A 19,863-nucleotide genomic window follows, 5' to 3' on the forward strand; every position below is an offset into this window, starting at 1 on the left:
GATTCAGACCTAAACTCGGGACTGTGGGAAAGCTCTCTTCAGGAAGTGAGAATTGAGCCAAGACCTGAGGGGTAATGTAGGGTTGAGTGGAGCATGGAAGGGCAAAGCTTTTAGAAGAAAAGGGAACAGGCCCTTTGGCAAGAAGGGTTTGGGTGGTGGGGACTCAGCAAGCAAGGGAGACCTGGGGAGAGGAGGCAGCAGAGCATTGCAGTGTTCCCTGGACAGACCTCACTGGCTACATGAAGGGGCTTTGATGTAATCCTTAGGGCAGGGGAGTTTTGGGAGAGTTTTAAGGGGAAGGGTGGGGAACTGAAATCAGTTAATTGGAAGGGCTAAGAGGCCAGACAGTACTCCAGGTGGGAATGCAAAGGGCTCTAACTACAATTGGTAGTGTTTGGGTAGAGAACAGTGGGCCAAATTGAAAGAGATTTAGGAGGCAAAATCAACAGCTCTTGGTGATAGACTTAATGGGTTTGGGGTGTAAGGAGATGTCAAGAGTGATCTTTGCCCTAGCTGGTTTGGCTTAGTGGATACAGCATCAGCCTGTGGGCTGAATCGTCCTGGGTTCGTTTCTAGTCAGGGGTACGTGCCCAGGTTGTGGGCTCGATCCCCAGTGTGGGGCATGCAGGAGGCAGCTGATTGATCAATGATTCTCTCTCATCATTGATGTTTCTATCTCTCTCTACCTCTCCCTTCTTCTCTCTGAAATCAATTATATATATATAATTTTTTTTAAGAGTGATCCTAAATTTCTGGCTAGTATTCATGAGATATGGGGATTGGGAGACAGCACCAGGTTTAGAGGGGTAAGATGAGGAAATGGTTAGGCGTTCTGTTTAAATATCTTACACTCTTTCTTTCATTTTACATCACAATAAAGATTTTTGGAGAGCCGATTTAGCCCAGAGGGGATAGAAGGGATTTGATGTTCTAATGGAAATAAATGAGAAAATAGATTATGTTACATAGGCATTTTATTACTGACTTAGCTTGGAGGCAGTTGTTTTCTATAGAATTTTGTCTTTGTAAGATCTGACTTCCTACATCTTCCTTTTTTGGCTCCATGCTCTCTCATGTTCGTGTGTGTGTGTGTGTGTGTGTGTGTGTGTGTGTGTATTTCAGAATATATCCTTTTCAACAATAAAATATATATATATATATATATATATATATATATGTGTGTGTGTATATATATATATGTATATATACACACACACACATATATATATATATATATATATATATATATATATATACACATATATGGCTCTGTTACTTCTTAGATGTATGATATATGATCTTGGGGAAAATTATGGGAATGTAAAAGCACTTAGACAGCTGGGATATTTTCATTCAAATAGATTGAAATATTTTAAAATACTTCAGTTATCAAATTGTATTCCTGCTATTTGGATGAACAATAAAAAATTCCTCTCAATGAAAGGCCTCCTCAGAGTAATTAGATAATGAATTGTTGAATATAACCTTTGCATTGGTTTAATCCATGAATAGTAGAGTAAAATAAAATCAATATTTTTTCTGTTCTGTTTTAAAATGCATGTTGGATATTTCAAATTATAGAGCAAAACATTTAAAACAATGATTCCTCCTACTTCCTTAAATAGTGTATGATTGGTTTAGAGAATTCACTGTTCAGAAGCAATAATCAAATCAAGTTATGTAAGTGTATTTTAAATAACAATAAATTTTACCATCCTATATAATAAAGAGGAACATGCAAATTGACTGTCACTCCACCACAAAGATGGCGGTGCCCACAGCAGAGGCAGGGTGGGGTGTTCCGTCACACAAGATGGCTGTGCCCACAGCGGAGGCTGAGTTCCCTTAACGAGCCTTAATGAGCAATCAGCAGGGACCTGAGGCTGCGCCCCCCCAACCCTCCCTTGTGGGGCTTGACAGAGGACCTCAGGCTGCTCCCCCTGCCCTGGTGCCAGGCCGGGGGACCTCAGGCCACGCCCCCCACCCAGCAGGGCTTGACGGGGGACCTCAGGACGCATCCCCTGCCCTGGCACCGGGCCAGGGGATCTGAGGTCGCACCCCCTGCCTGGCAGGGCTTGACAGGGGACCTCAGGCTGTGCCCCCCACCCAGTAGGGCTTGACAGGGGACCTCAGGCCGCGCCCCCCACCCTGGCGCCGGGCTGAGGGACCTGAGGCCGCGCTCCCTGCCTGGCAGGGCTTGACAGGACCTCAAGGTGCACCCCCACTCCAGTGCTGGGCCCCCTTGCCCAGCGAGGCTTGATGGGGGACCTGAGGCTGTGACCCCCTCCCGCCGGGGCTTGACCCAGGACCTGAGGCTGTGCTCCGCCCTCCCGGGGCCGGGCCAGGGGACCTGAGGCTGCGCCCCCCACCCAGTGGGGCTTGATGGGAGATCTCAGACCACGCCCCCGGCCCAGCAGGGCTTGATGGGGGATCTCAGGCCGTGTCTTCCACCCAGTGGGGCTTGACAGGGGACTTCAGGCCATACCCCCCACCCCGGCACCAGGCCGGGGCACCTCAGGCCGCGCCCCCTGCCTGGCGGGGCTTGACAGGGAATCTCAGGCCACAGGGCTTGACGGGGGACATCAGGCTGCACACCCGCTCAGCGCCAGGCCAGGGGACCTGAGGCTGCGACCCCGCCTGGCGAGGCTTGACAAGGGTGGGACTGGCCAGGTCTGGATCTAGCCCAATGGGGGTGGGGTCAGCTGGGTTTGGGTCTCTCGCGATTTCGAGGCACACGTGGGTGGGTGGGGACTTGACTCTGAGTCCCATGGTGTACCCCAGACTCTGACAGGAGGAAAATTTTCATATACATTTTACTAATTTTCTTTCATCTCTGACACTTCTATTATAGAGAAAGGGCAAATAGCAATATTAAAATATTTCCTCTAATTAATCCCCTTTTAATGTGCATGAATTTCATGCACCGGGCCACTAGTTGTTAATACTGATTAGTTTGTCAACATCTTAAGAAAGGACAATTGATTCTGGGAATAAGTCAAACATTCAGGAGCTTTAGACAGTCAGTGACAGGAGTGAGTTTTGGTTATAACTCTCTGTGTCCAATATGGTTGTTTAGTGATTGAGGCATGATTTTTACAGGTGGAGATCTTGAGAAATATAGCCCCTCCAGATATTGTTTTATACCCTTTGACCCAGTTATATTACTTACAGAATTTACTTTATGGAAATAAAGATGCAGATGTTGAAGTATGTTCATTGGTAGACTGGTTAAAGAACCATCCATTATAGACCATAGTTTTAAAAATTATTTAATGACTGATAAATGTATCTTATACAATATTTGAAATAAAAGCAACATGTAACATAATATACAATATTACTATTCCAATTTGAGAAAAAATTATTGGAAGAAGATATACCAAGATGTTAAGGGTTATATAAATAGTTTTTTTAATTTCTTCTTTATACTCCTTTTATACTCTTACTAGAGGCCCGATGCATGAAATTCATGCAAGAGTAGGCCTTCCATCCCACGGCTGCCGGCACTGGCTTCTCTCTAGCACCCAGGACCTGGGCTTCTCTCACAGCCCCGGCTTCATCTGGAAGGTGGTCCAGAAGGACATCCGGTCTAATTAGCGTATTATGATTTTATTATTATAGATAGTTCTTATACCCTTCATATTCTTTTATATTTTCTGTAATGAGTTTGTATATCCTATATAATAAAAGCCTAATATGCAAATCGACTGAATGATGGAACCACAGGTTGCTATGATGTGCACTGACCCCCAGGGGGCAGACGGTCAATGCAAGAGCTGCTTTCAGCCCACAGGCTCCAGGCTGGCCAAGGTGGGTGCCAGTGGAGACCCTCTGATTGCCCTGCCAGTTGCCCTGCAGAGGGAGGTAGCTGGCAGTGGCAGCAGGGGGGGGGGCGGGTAGGGCCGGCTGGTGAGCTGGCAGTGGTGGCAGGGGGCAGTGCCGGTGAGCAGGCGGTGCCAGGCTTGCCAAGGCAGGTACCAGCGGGGGCCCCTTGATCACTCTGCCTGTTGCCCCACAGATCGGCCCTGATCTCTGGCCAGGCCTAGGGACCCTACCTGTGCACAAATTTCATGCACCGGGCCTCTAGTTTTTCATAAGTAGTTTGAATCAAAGTGAAATGTTAAATTCTTTCCAACATCTTTTGCTGTTAATTACATGTGTTTTCCATCAAATATTGAATTGATTTTATGTAGAAAACTTTCTATTTGGCTTAAATCTTTAAGTAAATATAGAAACCATAGTGTGTGTGTGTGTTTGTGTATGTGTGTGTGTGTTGAGAGAGAGGATTTCCATGGTACTGATGAAAGTATAAATAAAATAATAAATATTTTATTTTATTTGACCCCCCCTTTTTAAAATATTTTTTATTGATTTCAGAGAGGAAGAGAGAGAGAGACAGAAACATCAATGATGAGAGAGAATCATTGATCAGCTGCCTCCTGCAGACCCTCATTGGGGATTGAGCCTGCAACCCAGGCATGTGTCCTTGACCAGAATCAAACCCAGGACCCTTCAGGCCACAGGCCAATGCCCCATCCACTGAGCCAAACTGGCCCCTTTTGCACAACTGTTTTATACAGTAAATTCTATTTATGAGATGCCCGGAGAAAAAACTAATGAATTTCTTTATTCGAGATGGTATAAATGTGCTAGTTTTGAAATTGAATTTGTAGTCATATCAGTGGGCAATTTTGAACCAAGCAAGACCTTTTATAAAATCAGGTAAGGTTTTAACACTTAGGATGAAATTTTAAAAAGGCATATGGGACTAGAGTGCAATATAGGATGAAACACTACCTGGAATCTCTTGAGGTACGAGCATTCTCACTCTCTTCCTGGACACATATCATGCTGCCCCTTAGTTTGTGCTGTGAGCAGTTTCCTAATAGGGTTTGTTCTTTCCCTTGTGTCAAAGGTAAGTTGCTAGCTAGAGCCATTTGAAAAGGAGCAACATAAGAAAATGTATTAGGAGAAAATAGGTAGGCCTACCTATTTTCTCCTAATACATTTTCTTATAAGAGTTATCTGCTACTACCTATATTAATATTCTAGTCCATCTTTTCCTGCATTATGTTGACTTTGCAGTTATTCCTATTGTAAAATAGTGAAATTTACAATATCAGAAAGTACCTGTTCCTTTACAATTCTGTTCCTCCATTAAAAACAAAAACACAATATCCTTAAGAATCTTTCTCCTCAGTAGGCTGTAGCACTTTCAGATAATTTTCCCCTATAAGACAAATATGAAAGCTGGTATTTTCTTTTTTCAATGGGCAAATGAGAAATAGAAAGGTTGATTTACACATATAGTTACAACTCAGGGTTTGTCTTTCAGCATAATAATTAAATTGGTCACTCCCCCTTTCATGATTCCCCTTGCTTTTGTAATAAAATAAACTTAGGCGAAAAGCACAAATTTTTAATGTTAATGATTTGTACCCTGTTGGTTATTGCCTGGTATTGTGTTGTTTTTGAAACCTTTGTTTCGATGCAGGGACAATTTTTTATTAAAAGATTTGGTCCTACAGGTTTGAAAGTGTACTCAGAGTAAAAGCCAGGCCTGAGTCATTCAAAAGACCTTTCTATATGACATGTTTGCTTTGAGGACTCTATATTTTATTTTATCAACAGCTTTTTATAGACCAGAATTAGACATGAGTTATTTAGCCTAGTGGTAATTAGTTTTTAGCATTTCCATTTCCTTTCCAGTCCTTATATTCTTCTCTTCCAACCAAAAAAGGGAGAGAGAGAGAGAGAGAGAGAGAGAAAAGATCTGCAATGTTTCAATTTAAAGTCGGGTTCTGCTCACAAACTACTTCTGTTAGTTCAGGAGAACTAAATAAAGGTGAGGGGTGGGGGTGATTGGTATTTGGTGACAAATATTTTCCCACTTTGGATTTGAAATGATGACCACCCATAGGGAAGAGCTGGTGAGCAACTGGATAGGTTCATTAGGAAAAAGTAGGCGAAGGAGGAGATTTGGAGGAGGCATTCTGCTTCCAGTAACTGTCAAGTATTGTAGAAGCCTTGTCTCTGGTCTTAGAAGCCCAATTAAAATGTATCCCTGAGTTCCAGAGGGTAGTACAGTCGGTGGTCTGTTGTCAGTCATCCTTGCACTTTTGTTTAACCTCAAGACATTGACATTTCTGGTTCATCCGTGTTTCTCACTGTCTCTGTTTTTTTCCCCCTCCCTCACTTCCCCTCTCCTTTTCCATTCCTGACAATATCTGCAGGGTGGTAAGAAAGAATTTTGGAACCAAGAAGTGAGGGACTGGGTTGAGGAGGATCTATTTTTTACTCTCTGAGTTCTTGCTACTTTGTCCCAGAATATACCTACCCCCGGGCGATTGGGATTCCCAGTTTGAAAAACATAGGAGAATGACTTTTCTTTCTGCCTCTTTTCCGTTGCAGGAAACTCATGAAATTGTGGCAATCAAGAAATTCAAGGATAGTGAAGGTATATGTCTTTTTCTTTCTTTCTTTCTTTCTATCTATCTATCTATCTATCTATCTATCTATCTATCTATCTATCTATCTTTGATTTCTCTGAATAGAATGTGGAAGAGATGGGATTGAGCTGATAAGACTATTCCTCAATTTACAGAATCTCAATCTTAGAAAGTAAATATAGCTTATTTGTTATCATGCTTTGCTTTGAAAATTTTAGTTTCTTCTGTGTAAATCTTTTCAAATCTCATGACATTAGAAAACATGTATTTTAAGGTACAGTCAATGTTAGAAAACTTGCTTCATGTGCTAGGAAGAAGGAATGCTATTTACATAGTTTCCAAATATAATAAAAATGAGAAAATGGATTTAAAGTAAATATTTCTGTGGGTTCACACAAGTACTAAGCACTGGGTGAAAGGCTTTAGTATCCAGTACTAGGATCTCTGGTTCCTAGTCAGTTAGAAATACAAGAATAAGTGGTATGTAGATGACATCAGGGGAATGATTTTATAAAAGTTATTGGGTGAATAAAAGGTTTTCAAGGGTAAACACTGTACTTAGCCGAAACCGGTTTGGCTCAGTGGATAGAGCGTCGGTCTGCGGACTGAAAGGTCCCAGGTTCGATTCCGGTCAAGGGCATGTACATTGGTTGCGGGCACATCCCTGGTGGGGGGTGTGCAAGAGGCAGCTGGTCGATGTTTCTCTCTCATCGATGTTTCTAGCTCTCTATCCCTCTCCCTTCCTCTCTGTAAAAAATCAATAAAATATATTAAAAATAAAACAACAAAAAAACACTGTACTTAGAGGGCTTGATCACATGTCCAGACCATTTTGAATAGAGTATTAAAATTATCCCATGCTGGGTGAGAAAGGTTAAAATAAAATAAACCTTAAAAAAAAAGTAATGTACACAAAAAGGTAATGTATCAAAAAATAAATAAATAAAGCATTTCAGAAGTTTGTTGGGGTTTGAATGTAGAGTACTGGCCATTTAAAGATAGCCTAGTAGAAAAATGACCATGAAGACACACATGATGTCTGATAAGTTCTAGGCAGCATTTTTCTAATTTTCTTTGGACAGAGACCCACAGTAGGCATGTTTTTTACATCCCAATCCAGTATCAGCATACATAATGTCCTATATATAACTGAAACAAAACTGCTTTATTTTTCTAATGTGAGTTTCTCCGTTTTCTGTTCTTTCGTGCCCATATGAATTCATATAAATGCCTATTATGGCATCAAATACATTCATTTCACCACTAATGAGTCACAACCTGCCATTTAAAAATTAGCACTCCAGGCATGAGAGTCACCGGCATAGCATCAACCTTCACATCTAATTAGAAGTATGACAATAGTAGTCACAGCCTACCTTCATCAGCTCACATTGAGTGATTACTGTAACACAGCAGCCTCTATATTTGTGAACAGTTTCATCATCCTTACCTTAGAGACTTAGCAAGCATTAAATAACAAAAAGGGCTCACTGACAAAGTCCTATGATGTATAGTCAGTGGGATATGATGTAACCCGACTCTGATGTGCTGGTTGTATGGAGCACATGCATACCAGCCTGGAACTTGAGCAGCCATTGTCCCAGCAGCCTTAAAGAGAAGGCAATAAAATAATGCTTTCAGCTATTCATAAAAAAAGAAAAAGAAACTGCTTCAAATGATGTACCTGTAGTCTAACAGGAAACAATAGCCTTGGCCAACTCACTCAGAGACCATTAGAAATGAGCTCTTTGAGCTGTGGCTTTGGGCTAACCACAGGTGGCCAAGAGACAAATGGTGATCTACTAAAAAGAGTGGCTGCAGCAGTAGATCAAGCATAACCTTCGCATAAGTGTAAATACTTCTGGCTGTGCATTCATCTTGTAAGGCACATCGTCAAGCATCAGTTACCACCAAAAAAATCATATTTGTCATCAAATTTTTGAAAAGCAGTATAATCTAGGACATGTATGTCATTGCTTTTTAAAAAAAACTAAGTACCATTTTCTTTACAACCTGTATCCTCTGCATGCCAATTCTTAAGACCTGTTTATAAATAGTTAAATAGAGTAGAAAGCAGTCAGTGCTTGAATGAATTTGTATAATTTTTGAGACAAGGTTGTTTTTAGCTGTGGTGTCCTGGGAATGCATGAATAGTGTAGACATTATAGGAAACATTTGATCAGCCCTTATTTCACTGAGCTGACAAAACGTGAATCCAACCCTGCCTTCATCTCTGTGAGGCCATTATCAGTTACCATACCTCAGGCATGCAACCTTATTACCCACTGTTGGGAGCATCCTCGAAAGGAGTTACACGTATTGTGTCTTTCCACAATGCCAGGTTTATTAGGGGAGACTGCCCCAATAAGCCAATAGAGTCACACGCAGGTTACACACAGAGAGGGGAAGCTTACTTGATAGAAGCGAGCAGATCAAATGTCCAGAGCAAAGTACTAATCACTGGCAGTGTCTGAGGTAGAGAGGTGGGTAGAGGTCTTAAACTAGGTGGCTACAGTGGCAGCACACCCCACTACCTCAGCCTTGACATAGCACTTGACATAACTGTCATGGCCGACTCCATATTGGATTGTCAGAGGGATCCAGAAAGTCTGCTCTGCTCTTGCTCCATATACCATCCATTTTGCAGATGGACACCTTGGTAGGTACACCTATACATACTTCTTGAGGGATACTTCCTAAACATTTCTATGATAGAATCTGAAGACATATACAATTATTTGTAACTTTTTAGTTCAGTCCTATTTTAGGCACACTTGCCTACTATTTCCAGTTTTCCCTAGTGTAGATCTCATACTCTGTTTTTTTAAAATATAGCATTCTAATTATTTTTCTATTGATTTTAGAGAAAGGAAGGGGGGGGGGAAGGACAGAGAGATATAAACATCAATTGGCTGCCTCCTGAAGGAACCCTATTGGGGATGGAGCCCACAACCTGGGCATGTGCCCTGACCAGGAATCAAACTGTGACCTCCTGGTACATGAGCCAACGCTCAACCACTAAGTCACACCGGCTGGGCTCATATTCTCTTTTCTGTCTTTACCCTTTTCCTCTTGCCAGAGTAGTATCTTGCTTAATGGAAAGTAGTGGAATGTGTGTGGTAAACAACATTTTTGGAGTGTGAATTATACATAGATAGTCTAGTACAGGTGAGGATGTCCATTCAACCCCTCTGTGAAACACTATATTCTGAAACAGTTTATCATCTTAAATTTTAGTAAGACCAATTATAATAAAAATAGAGTTTCATAATACTACCCTTATTGTCATATAGTTCTCATTAATCTCTTTTATTAGTTATTCAAAATATTCTCCTGGTATTATCATAGTGTCTTTTCTAAATCCAATATTAAATCTTTTTGAAGATAATGAAATAACCTTGTAAAAATCTTGTTAAACCATAACTGTATCTGAACTTGATCTGACCCACGCTAAAGCTAATCAAGTATTCTCATGCTGATGATATCAAGAGATATTTTATGAGAGCATATTATATTACCTTCTGTTAAACTTCAAAAGATTATGACTATGGCCCTTGCCGGATGGCTTAGTTGGTTGGAACAGCATCCATACACCAAAAAGTTGTGGGTTCAATTCCTGGGCAGGGAACACACCTGGGTTTCAGATTCAATTCCCAATAGGGTGGGTACAGAAGGCAGCTGATTGATGCTTCTTTCTTACATCAATGTTTCTCTCTCCCCCTCCTCTCTCTCTTTAAAATCAATAAAAACATATTCTCGAGTGAGGATTAAAAATAAAAGAATTATGACTATACTTCTTGTTAAATATCTGTATATCCACAAATTTGTATAAAATCTTTCAAAACTACATTTTAAGATACACCACTATTTATTTCAAGAAGTCCTTATTATCCCAGAACAGTAGATCATTATGTAAAATGGGAACCAAAATGTCATAGTAAATAAAAGGTTAGATTATGAAAAAGAAGCTAAAATTATAAAAATATGTTTACTTTATCTTATAGTTAACACAATTTAGGTTATAATAGCAATGATGTACTATTTCTTAGAAGAAAGGACCAAGTGTTGTTCTCTTTTAGGGGGAGGGGTAATTTTTACAGTAAAATTGAATGGTAGGTCAATGAAAGACTTTCAGTTTTCTCTTCATTTTTGTATGTTCTCGTCTTTCTGTCATCATCCTTATCAGTTTTTTTTTTATCCTGATGTAACTCTATTATATAATTTATCAGTTATCTTTGCCTATGATTTCTCCTGAAAAGCTTTGACATGCTGGATGGGGGTCAAAAATTCCTGTTAAAAGGGAGGAGTGGCTTGGCCATATGGATCAGTGGTTGAGTGTTGACCTATGTATGAACCAGGAGGTCATGGTTCGATTCCTGGTCAGGGTACATGCCCGGGTTGCTGGCTCGATCCCCAGTGTGGGGCATGCAGGAGGCAGCCACTCAATGATTTCCTCTCATCATTGGTGTTTCTATCTCTCTCCCCATCTCCCTTCCTCTCTGAAATCAATAAAACTATATTTAAAATGAAAAAATGGGAGGAATATTTGAGTGATGGCATTTTTATCTGAGATCACTTCATTAGTTAATATTTTCTTATTTTGATGATGTTTGCTTCTTTTTACATCATCATAAATGTGGAGTCTCAGATAATGAATTCTTAATCATATCCTGAATGATAGTATTAGAAATTTGTCTGTTAATGTAAGTTTCCACAGAGAAATTTTAAGTTATAAACACTTAACCAACCAGAATTCTCTATAGAATTAGTTCTGCTCAATATTTGGATTTTCTGAGAAGAGAAAAATGACCACAGACCAAAAAGATACTAAAGATGATTTAGTTAAAAGGTACTTTTCAGACTATGTATAAGGATAAAATTAACCTAATTCTCCTACCCTTCCTATAAGTCCAGTCTTGTACAATGATATTTGATGTTCAGGTGATAATATTCTATCAATATTGGATTATCATTCTCACGCACACACGTACACGTGTCTGCCATCCTTGATTTGTTACATAATCCAAGAGCAACTAATTTAGACTAGATAGCTTTGGACCAGCAAGAATTAAAAACACTGTCTGTTCAGCCCTTACTTGAGATCTTGTGGTCTAGAATTTATTTTCAACATATACATTTCGACCTTCTGATGTGACAACTTTTGCTTTGTACTTTTCAGTCTTTCTCTGAATGTACAGGTAATGGAATGAGGAGGAATCCTCTCCACTTGTCACATAGCAAGGGGACTGACTCTCAGGGAGCTGTGTTGCAGTCTTCAATTCAGATGGAATTTAGGTTGAGTCTCTGCTTTTATACCAAATAAAATTGCTCACATTCATATCCTGCTGCTGCTTTTGTTTTCTGTAGGTAAATATTTTTCTCTTGTAATGGACATATTTATTCTTCTTAATCATGAGAAAATACTTAATTGATCATCCATTTTTTATTCCAGTTTATTTCATTCTTATTTTTACCCCAACACTAGAAAGTTCTGTCCTGATCTCTGGGTCAAGGAACTCTGGACTCATCCTATATAATAAAGAGCTAATATGCTGACAATAGCCGGACATCCTTCCGGACGACCTTCCGGATAAAGACTGGGCTGCAAGGGGCTGCGAGGGCCGGCCGAGGCTGCGAGGGCTGAGGCAGATGGGGTTGCAAGGGCTGAGCCCCTTGCACAAATTTTGTGCATTGGCCCTCTAGTTTTGTATAATGGTACAAAACAAGAATTCATCATCTCTGCTCCTTAAATTCAAGAACTTGATTTCTTTTTGTTTAAAATATATTTTTATTGATTTCAGAGAGGAAGAGAGAGATAGAAACATCAATGATGAGAGAGAATCAATGATCAGCTGCCTCCTGCATGCCCCACACTGGGGATCAAACCCCACAATCCTGGTACGTGCCCTGACCAGGAATCAAACCATGACCTCCTGGTTCATAGTCCAACACTCAACCACTGAGCCAAGCCGGCTGGACAAGAACTTGATTTCTTGATAAGAGAGGACTTGAAACTAATGTTCCAAGCTCTGGTTAAACAGAGAATTCAGTTAACTAAGCTTGAGCATTTTGCTAGTCATGATTTCACCACACTTGCTTTTACTGTCCAAAATAGATCTCTTTCAAACTTCAGGGATTCTTCTAGGATTTGTGAACATTTTGAACCTTTCATAATTTAATAAAGTTTCATTGTGCTTTACCTGGCCTTCATCTCAGAAGATTTAAGAGTTCTCATCTTTTGTGGTATATATGACAGCACCACTATTCAAGCCCTCCGGGCCATGTTAATTGTCTTCCTATTGATGTTCCTTCTTTAGTCAGGGCAACCAGACTCAAACATGGTATCCTTTTAGTCTTATACAAAGATGGGTTGAATTCCCCCACCCCAGCATACCTGTTTAAAGTTCCATTGCGGGGAGGGGGCTCTTTGGTTATACAAGAATGTCAGGGTTGTGATTTCAAAAAGTAGGTTACAGCTATTTCTGGATTTCTTTTCCAAGCCCACAGTTCTTTAAAAATAGAGTTACAATAGAGATTCAGCTCATCTTTAGATTTTTCTCTTTTCATCACTTATCTTTGCATTTCTTTTGCTCCTGTGATCTTTCTTCTTCTTCTTCTTTTTGTTAATCCTCACCCAAGGATATATTTCCATTGACTTTTAGAGATAGTGGAAGGGAGGGGAAGAGACAGAGAGAGAAATATTGATGTGAAAGAGACACATTGATTGGTTGCGAGAGAAATATTGATGTGAGAGAGACACGTTGATTGGTTGCCTCCCACACGCTCCCCTACCAGGATCAGGGATTGAGCCTATAACTGAGGTACGTGCCCTTGACCGGAATTGAACCTGGGACCCTTTAGTCTGTGGGCTGATGCTCTATCTCTGAGCTAAACCGGTTAGGAGTGATCTTTTTTCTTAAAAATGTTCTTTTACTGCCTGGCTGGTGTGGTTCAGTGGTTGAGCGTCAACCCATGAACTAGGAGGTAATGGTTTGATTCCTAGTCAGGGCAGTGCCTGGGTTGCTTATTTTTTATTTATTTGTTTTTTAAATTAACGTCATTTTTCTTCTCTGCCATTTAGTCACTACTGAGAATTTATATAACTTTGTCAGAATTGCTGTCTGTACTAAGCTCGACACCCTCAGTAGTAACTGGTATCCAAGTCCATCAGCATGTACAGCAGCAGAAATTGCATGGAAGTATCGGCTCCTAGAGCTGGAAGGACCTTCTGAAACATTTAATAGAACCCCAACCCCGATTTACAACCCAGGAACTGAAGGCCCAAAGTTGTATAGCTAGTATGTGGTTAACTGAGACTAAGATGCAGACCCCAGGGTCTTTGTTGAGCTGAGCAGTAGCCTGGCCTAGACCCGAATCTGGCTGTTCCAACTCATTCTCCAAAGCTTGCTCACTGCTTTCCACCATGTTGCCTGTGTTCTACTCAGTGTGACATTCTCTTCACTCACCCTGAGAAAGTTCTTTCTCAACTCGTGTTTTTTTTTTCACTTGTAAACTGGAGGAGACTGGCCTCAATAAAGAATCCATGGGGTTCTGTCAAGTAGAAGGCGTTTTTGTGCTCACTTCAGTGGGTTCTGCTACCACCTTTAAAAAAATAGCGTCACTGAAGAACGTGGCTCCTTCCTGAACCTCTGGGGAGAGAAGCATACATAAGTGGAATGTGCTTTCTTTTTCTCCATCATCTGATTGTTTGGTGCCCCAATTTTCATCTAAAGTCCAGGGGAGGCCAGGAATCTTTAAAGTACTCAGAAAAACAAAAATGATAGGTTATACCTAGTAATGAAGAGTGTATATTTTCCTTGCACTTAGGAAATTAATAATTCCACTTCCTGCCCATTCCCATTTATTACAATCTTAGTGCCAAAATGCTTGCCTCAACTTTTAATACCTCTAACTGGTGTAAATTAGAGAAGCCTTCATTTCCTGAAAAAAATAGGCTGCTCGGATGACGTGGTTTGGGCACTACATACTAAGTGATTCTGTGAGCTGCTTTTTGAAGATTTCTTTCTCCTCTCTCTATCACCATTCTTAAGTGGAGTTAGCATAGATTTGAATGATGTATATATAACAGAACTAAAATTCAATGAGGTTTAGGCTCATAATCAATGAGATTTTAATGAAAAGAAATCATAGATTATTAGATTTAGAAAAGCCCATGGGGTTTTTTGGGATTTGTGTGTCGGTGGGCCCATTTATTTATTTTATGAATGAGAAGTTGTGGCTTGTTCAAAGTCACATCTCACAGTGTTAGTTGGTTAAAACATACAAAATCTAGGTCTTGAATTTCAGCTGCCTATGTCTTAAGGGAATAGGAGCAAGCCATATATGAACAAAGATTTCCTCATGGTACCAGTGGAAGCATTCCTGTAGGAAGTATTCATTGATCCCCTCTTTGTGACAGGTACAGTCCTAGGTTGTTGGATACATATGGTTAAACAGAAGAACTAAGGCTTGTCCTCCTAGCACTCTTGGTTTGCAGGGGTGGCCACACAGATGGTAAACCAGTAAGCAAACAAACACATAAAGATGGTGTGAAGGTCTTAAAGAAGTGTTCAGAGTATGTGATAAGGAATAATGGGGATGGAGGCCTGATTTGCTTTAGTGCTCTGGGCAGGCTCCTGAGTAGTGACATCTAAACTAAAACCTGAAGGAACCAGCCCTGGAGTAGAACGAGAGTTCTAGGCAGAGGGAATAAGTTCAAAGGTCCTAACATTGAAAAATAAAGTTTGAGGCTGTTTTAGGAACTGAAAGACTAATGGGAGAGGTGTGGGGAAGGAGGGCATGAGATGAGAATAGAAAAGTAAGCAGGAACCAGGTCTTGAGTCATCAATATATTTATCTCTTGCTGAATCAAGATCAGTTGCTTCTTGCTAAGACCTGTGTGTCTTAGAGCAGTGGTCAGCAAACCGCGGCTCGCGAGCCACATGTGGCTCTGGCCCCTTGAGTGTTCTAATGCCACTTCTTCAAAATAGACTCGCCCAGGCCGAAAACCGATTTCTGCACATGGGCCACGAAGTTTCAATGGCACTGTACGTGCGCACCCGCACGTGATATTTTGTGGAAGAGCCGCACTCACGGGGCCAAAGAGCCGCATGTGGCTCGCGAGCCGCGGTTTGCCAACCACTGTCTTAGAGAAAGGTGAATTTTAGTCTGATTGCCCCAACCTTGAGAGTAACTCAGATGGGATAGCAGAGAAGCATGTTAAGCCCTCTTCGTAAGACTAAAGGATTTTATTCTTCCCTAGGCTTTAGCAGTTCCAGCAGTCACAAAACACCCTTCGCTGGCTCAGCTCCAACTAGAAGAACAGCTGGACCTCTATGTCTGTCCCTCCAGCCCCTGTCCCTACCCTCTAAGCCGCTTTGAGAATCCCCCCCCCCCCATCACATCACATGTTTCCTCCCTACTCACCAGGTGGCCCCACTGTGTCATGCTCTTTTCCACTAATGTGGGCCCTGTGAGTACCCCTGATGTGGGCTGGGTTGCTTCACTGCCTAAGCCACTGTTGACCTTAGCTGCTGCTAGTCCTTGCCTTCCTTCTGATAGGCAGTGTCTTTCTCTGCCCTTTCCTAACCTGAGTTCCAGCCTTCTCCAACAATGTTCTTGCTGAAGTAGGGGAAATCTTTTCATTTGTGTCAACAGTTTCCTTTCTTTACACTCAATTTGACAGGGAGTTGGGATAGAAAATAATCTGAGGGGGGAAGAGGGTGAGCTGGAGGGGGTCAATGAGGGAAAAGGGGGGACATATGTTATACTTTCAACAATAATTATTTAAAAAAAATAAAATAATCTGAGAAGTACTCCTGGCACTGCATTTACAATCCCCCCTACATTTGGCCCCTTCAGGCTTTTCCTCCTGTGTATCTTGCTTAGGAAGTATTTCTTCCTAGAAGGTACCTTAATCTTTCTCACTCCTATCTCCAAATGCCATTTTCTCCTTCACCCCACCCCCAGACATGCCTGAACCTGAGGATCACACAACTTAGACTCTCAAGCTAGGATTCTGACCCTTACCCAAAACCGTGGGGGACAGATGTGTTTCGGAATTTATAAGGTTTGGATTTTGGAATGAAAATACAGCATGCTACTTTTGTACCCTGTAATCAGGTACTATTTCTAAAGCACAGCATAAGACTATTCATAGTAAGTGGGATGCATACACAAAGACTGTAAGTGGTCTCGTGTCAGTTCAGATTTTGCCTTTAAAGAGATTTTCCATAAACTTAGAAATTGTTCAGTTTTTAAACTGGTTTTTGGATTCTTGGAATTGCAGATAAGGAATTATGAACCTGTATCCTTGCGTATACATACATAAACATGGTAGTTAGAATTGCCCGGCTAAATCATAAAAACTCATGTAAAATGAAACATTACCTTCCGCACTCCCGCTGTTCATGAATCCATTGAAGTTAATGTGACTTCTGTCCTTCCTCCTTGTCTGTGGGGGAGATCCTGAGTTGACGATGATATGGAAGGGGATGTTGGTTCAGCATAAGTTCTCCACCTCAGTACAGCTACACCATCTGGGATGGACAGATGGACATGTCACAAGAGGACAGTAGGAACCTACAGCAGCTGCTGTTCCGAGAGAAGATCAGGCACATTTAGAATTCCCTGCAACTTGACTGTGCTCTGCATTGTGGATACCTGGCACTTGGCCTCTGCTCACTGAGGTGACTCACATGCAGCCTGAGGAGTAAAATGCTCTTTTAAGCCATAGCTTCAGGCCGAACTTAAAAGCATCAACCGCTACAGATGCTGCATAGAGGGTCCTCTTCACAATGATACAGTTGATTTCTTTTTACCATATTAAACTCCTTCTTCGGAATGTAGTGTTAAACTGACAATGGATTCATATGTGGAACTCTGTGTTTTACACATACACTTTACAATAAGAAGGTTAAGAACATTCAAGCAGAAAATTAGGTTCGTGCTGGTTAAGTAAGCCTTTTCTTGAAGTTTCTTACTCTTGATCCTTTGAACAAGAAAAGGTTATATTTAATGTGTCATCCTTAGACTTCTTATGCAGAAGTACTCAAAGTGGAAAGTGAAATTAGTATGTTTTCAGTGTCCTTAGAATTTTTTGAAGAGTAGTTTGAAAGCTTTAATTTACTCTATTCACCATGTTTACATTCTAGAAAATGAAGAGGTCAAGGAAACGACCTTACGAGAGCTTAAAATGCTTCGTACTCTCAAACAGGAAAACATTGTGGAGCTGAAAGAAGCCTTTCGTCGGAGGGGGAAATTATACTTGGTGTTTGAGTATGTGGAAAAAGTAAGTCACTAATCGATGCTGTGGATATTTGTCTGATTCTTTTACTTAGGGCTGTTTCTGATACCATTCAAGAAAGTGTCATTATCTAGTATGATTTGTCAATGTCCTAATCCAAGGACTTTCAAAATGGCAAGTATTACCCATAATCATTAGAGAAGTCCTGAAATATATTGACGGATTTTATACAATTTCACTGTATAGATAAAATCTTAAGTTTAAACAGTGTATTGGCTTGGCTTCTAAAGTCTGAGAATCCGTGTTCAACAAGTAATTTTTAGACTTGGTTTATTTTAATTAAACCTAAGCCAGGCTGCTGAGGGAGACAAATAAATGGGCAGCAATGATACAGGATGGGTGAGGTACGTGTAAGATACCTCACAAGCATAGGATGGGTGTCTGAATCAGACCTAAGGTTGGTGAATGGGTGGGCTCATGAAGCAGCCTCTTGTGAATTGTCAGTGCTTTGGCTATATTTGAGGGAAGAAGATGTGCCAGGAGGCATAAGGTAGGCTTGAGAAGGTAGGTGAGACCACAGATAAAGGAATTGGAAACATGGGGGAAAAGAAAATCACACATTGTTTAAGTTGTCTGAGTGTTTTGTTTTAGTATACGTTTAAAAAATGTTAATTATTAGTGACAGTTTTAATGATGGCACCTAAGGGCAAATGTACGCTATAGTAATCCATTTTATGTGCCTATGATTTTCTTGGACAGTAGTTGACCTATGGCAGTTGCTTATTGTCAGGAACTTAAATCAGTGCTTTAACAAGAGGAAAATAAATAGGAGACAGACGGACCTTTAAAGATTTCCTTGATTATTAAATAGGTGGCTTTGCTGATTTCCTATGTTATTATCTGAAGATTAGGACTGGAGGGTTTTGTTTGCTTTAGGTCAGTTCCCAGGTACTTTCTATGGCACAAATGACTGAGTATCACCACCACCACCATCATCAGGAAACGGAAAGCAGTGTTGCTGAGACGGCCGACCAGTGATGTGGCTTTTGAATTAATTCGGATTTTACAAACTCTCTTACTAATTAAAAAATATACATAGTCACTTCATTACAAGCAGCAGTTGAAAAGTTACAGGGCTTTTTGTTGTTTTAAACACTGCTTTATGGTTTATTTCTAAAATTTGTTTTAGGTTTTCTTTTTCTGTGTCAATTTAGTTATTTTCCTAGATCTTCCCCACCAAAATAAAACTGAAATTTGATATATTTTTTAAAGTCATACAAAAAGGATTGCTGTAAAAGCAGATGTTGTTTAAATTATTTTACAGTTGTCAAAAATAATCACGCCATTTGCAGTTTTCACTGCCAAATGATAAAATTCTGACATCTATTTCAGTTTATCCTTTTTTTTTCTGTTCTACTCATGGTGATTGTTCACAATTAATAACAGTTTAGTAGGAATAAATGCAGAAATCACCTCTTTGTTTCAGATAATCTGTCATATCTGAGGTCTGTCTGCTGGTAAGAGGCAGAACTCTACCAGAACTCCAGTTTCCTCACCCCGAGTCTTGTATTCTTGCTCTGATCCTATGTTTTTTCAGTGGAAGGTGACCATCACACCACTCCGTCAGTGGCAGTGCCTAACGATTGACGAATCTCAAGAGAGCAAGGAGAAGGATGCTCTCGGGGTAGGGGATTATAATAGATGCAGGACCACAGGAGCTAAAACAAAACAGAAATTTCTTTTTCATGCACAGATGCCAAGGTGGGCAGTATAGGACTGGTATGGTAACTCCACAGCCATAGGAATTCCAGGCTGCTTCTGCCTTTCTGCTCACCACCCCTGACATGTGACCCTTGTCCTCACAGTCAAGATAGAGCTCCAGGTATCACATCCCATTGGCCAGGACTTAGTTGCATGGCCCCACTAGCTGTGAGGCAGCGGAGAAATACGTATACTGTTCATTCTGGCCACCTGTGCATCCACTTACAAATTGTATTACTGTGGAATGAGAGAAGAATGAATTTCTCTCTGCCACTGAGGGATTTAGAGTCAAATATGAAATGAGACAATTTATTTGCTCTATTACAAAGCCCTCTTATTCCTCCTGTGCATTTGGGACCTCCTATGCATTTGTTAATTGAAAAAGGCAATTCAAGTGGAGAAGCATTT

General features: G+C 40.7%; 1 protein-coding gene across 2 annotated transcripts in view; it reads left to right on the forward strand.

The window, feature by feature from the left end:
• The window catches only part of CDKL5 (cyclin dependent kinase like 5), a gene marked incomplete at its 3' end in the record, with an annotated part of 159,246 nt that overhangs the window by 92,021 nt on the left and 47,362 nt on the right, over positions 1-19,863 (forward strand). For both annotated transcript variants that reach the window (XM_079764376.1, XM_079764375.1), the window contains 2 exons: positions 6,412-6,457; positions 17,603-17,739. In XM_079764376.1, coding sequence (XP_079620502.1) covers positions 6,412-6,457; positions 17,603-17,739 — 183 coding nt within the window. The remainder of the gene's footprint in view (positions 1-6,411; positions 6,458-17,602; positions 17,740-19,863) is intronic.

The sequence above is a fragment of the Cnephaeus nilssonii genome (assembly GCF_951640355.1).
Source record: "Cnephaeus nilssonii genome assembly, chromosome: X".
Lineage (NCBI taxonomy): Eukaryota > Metazoa > Chordata > Mammalia > Chiroptera > Vespertilionidae > Cnephaeus > Cnephaeus nilssonii.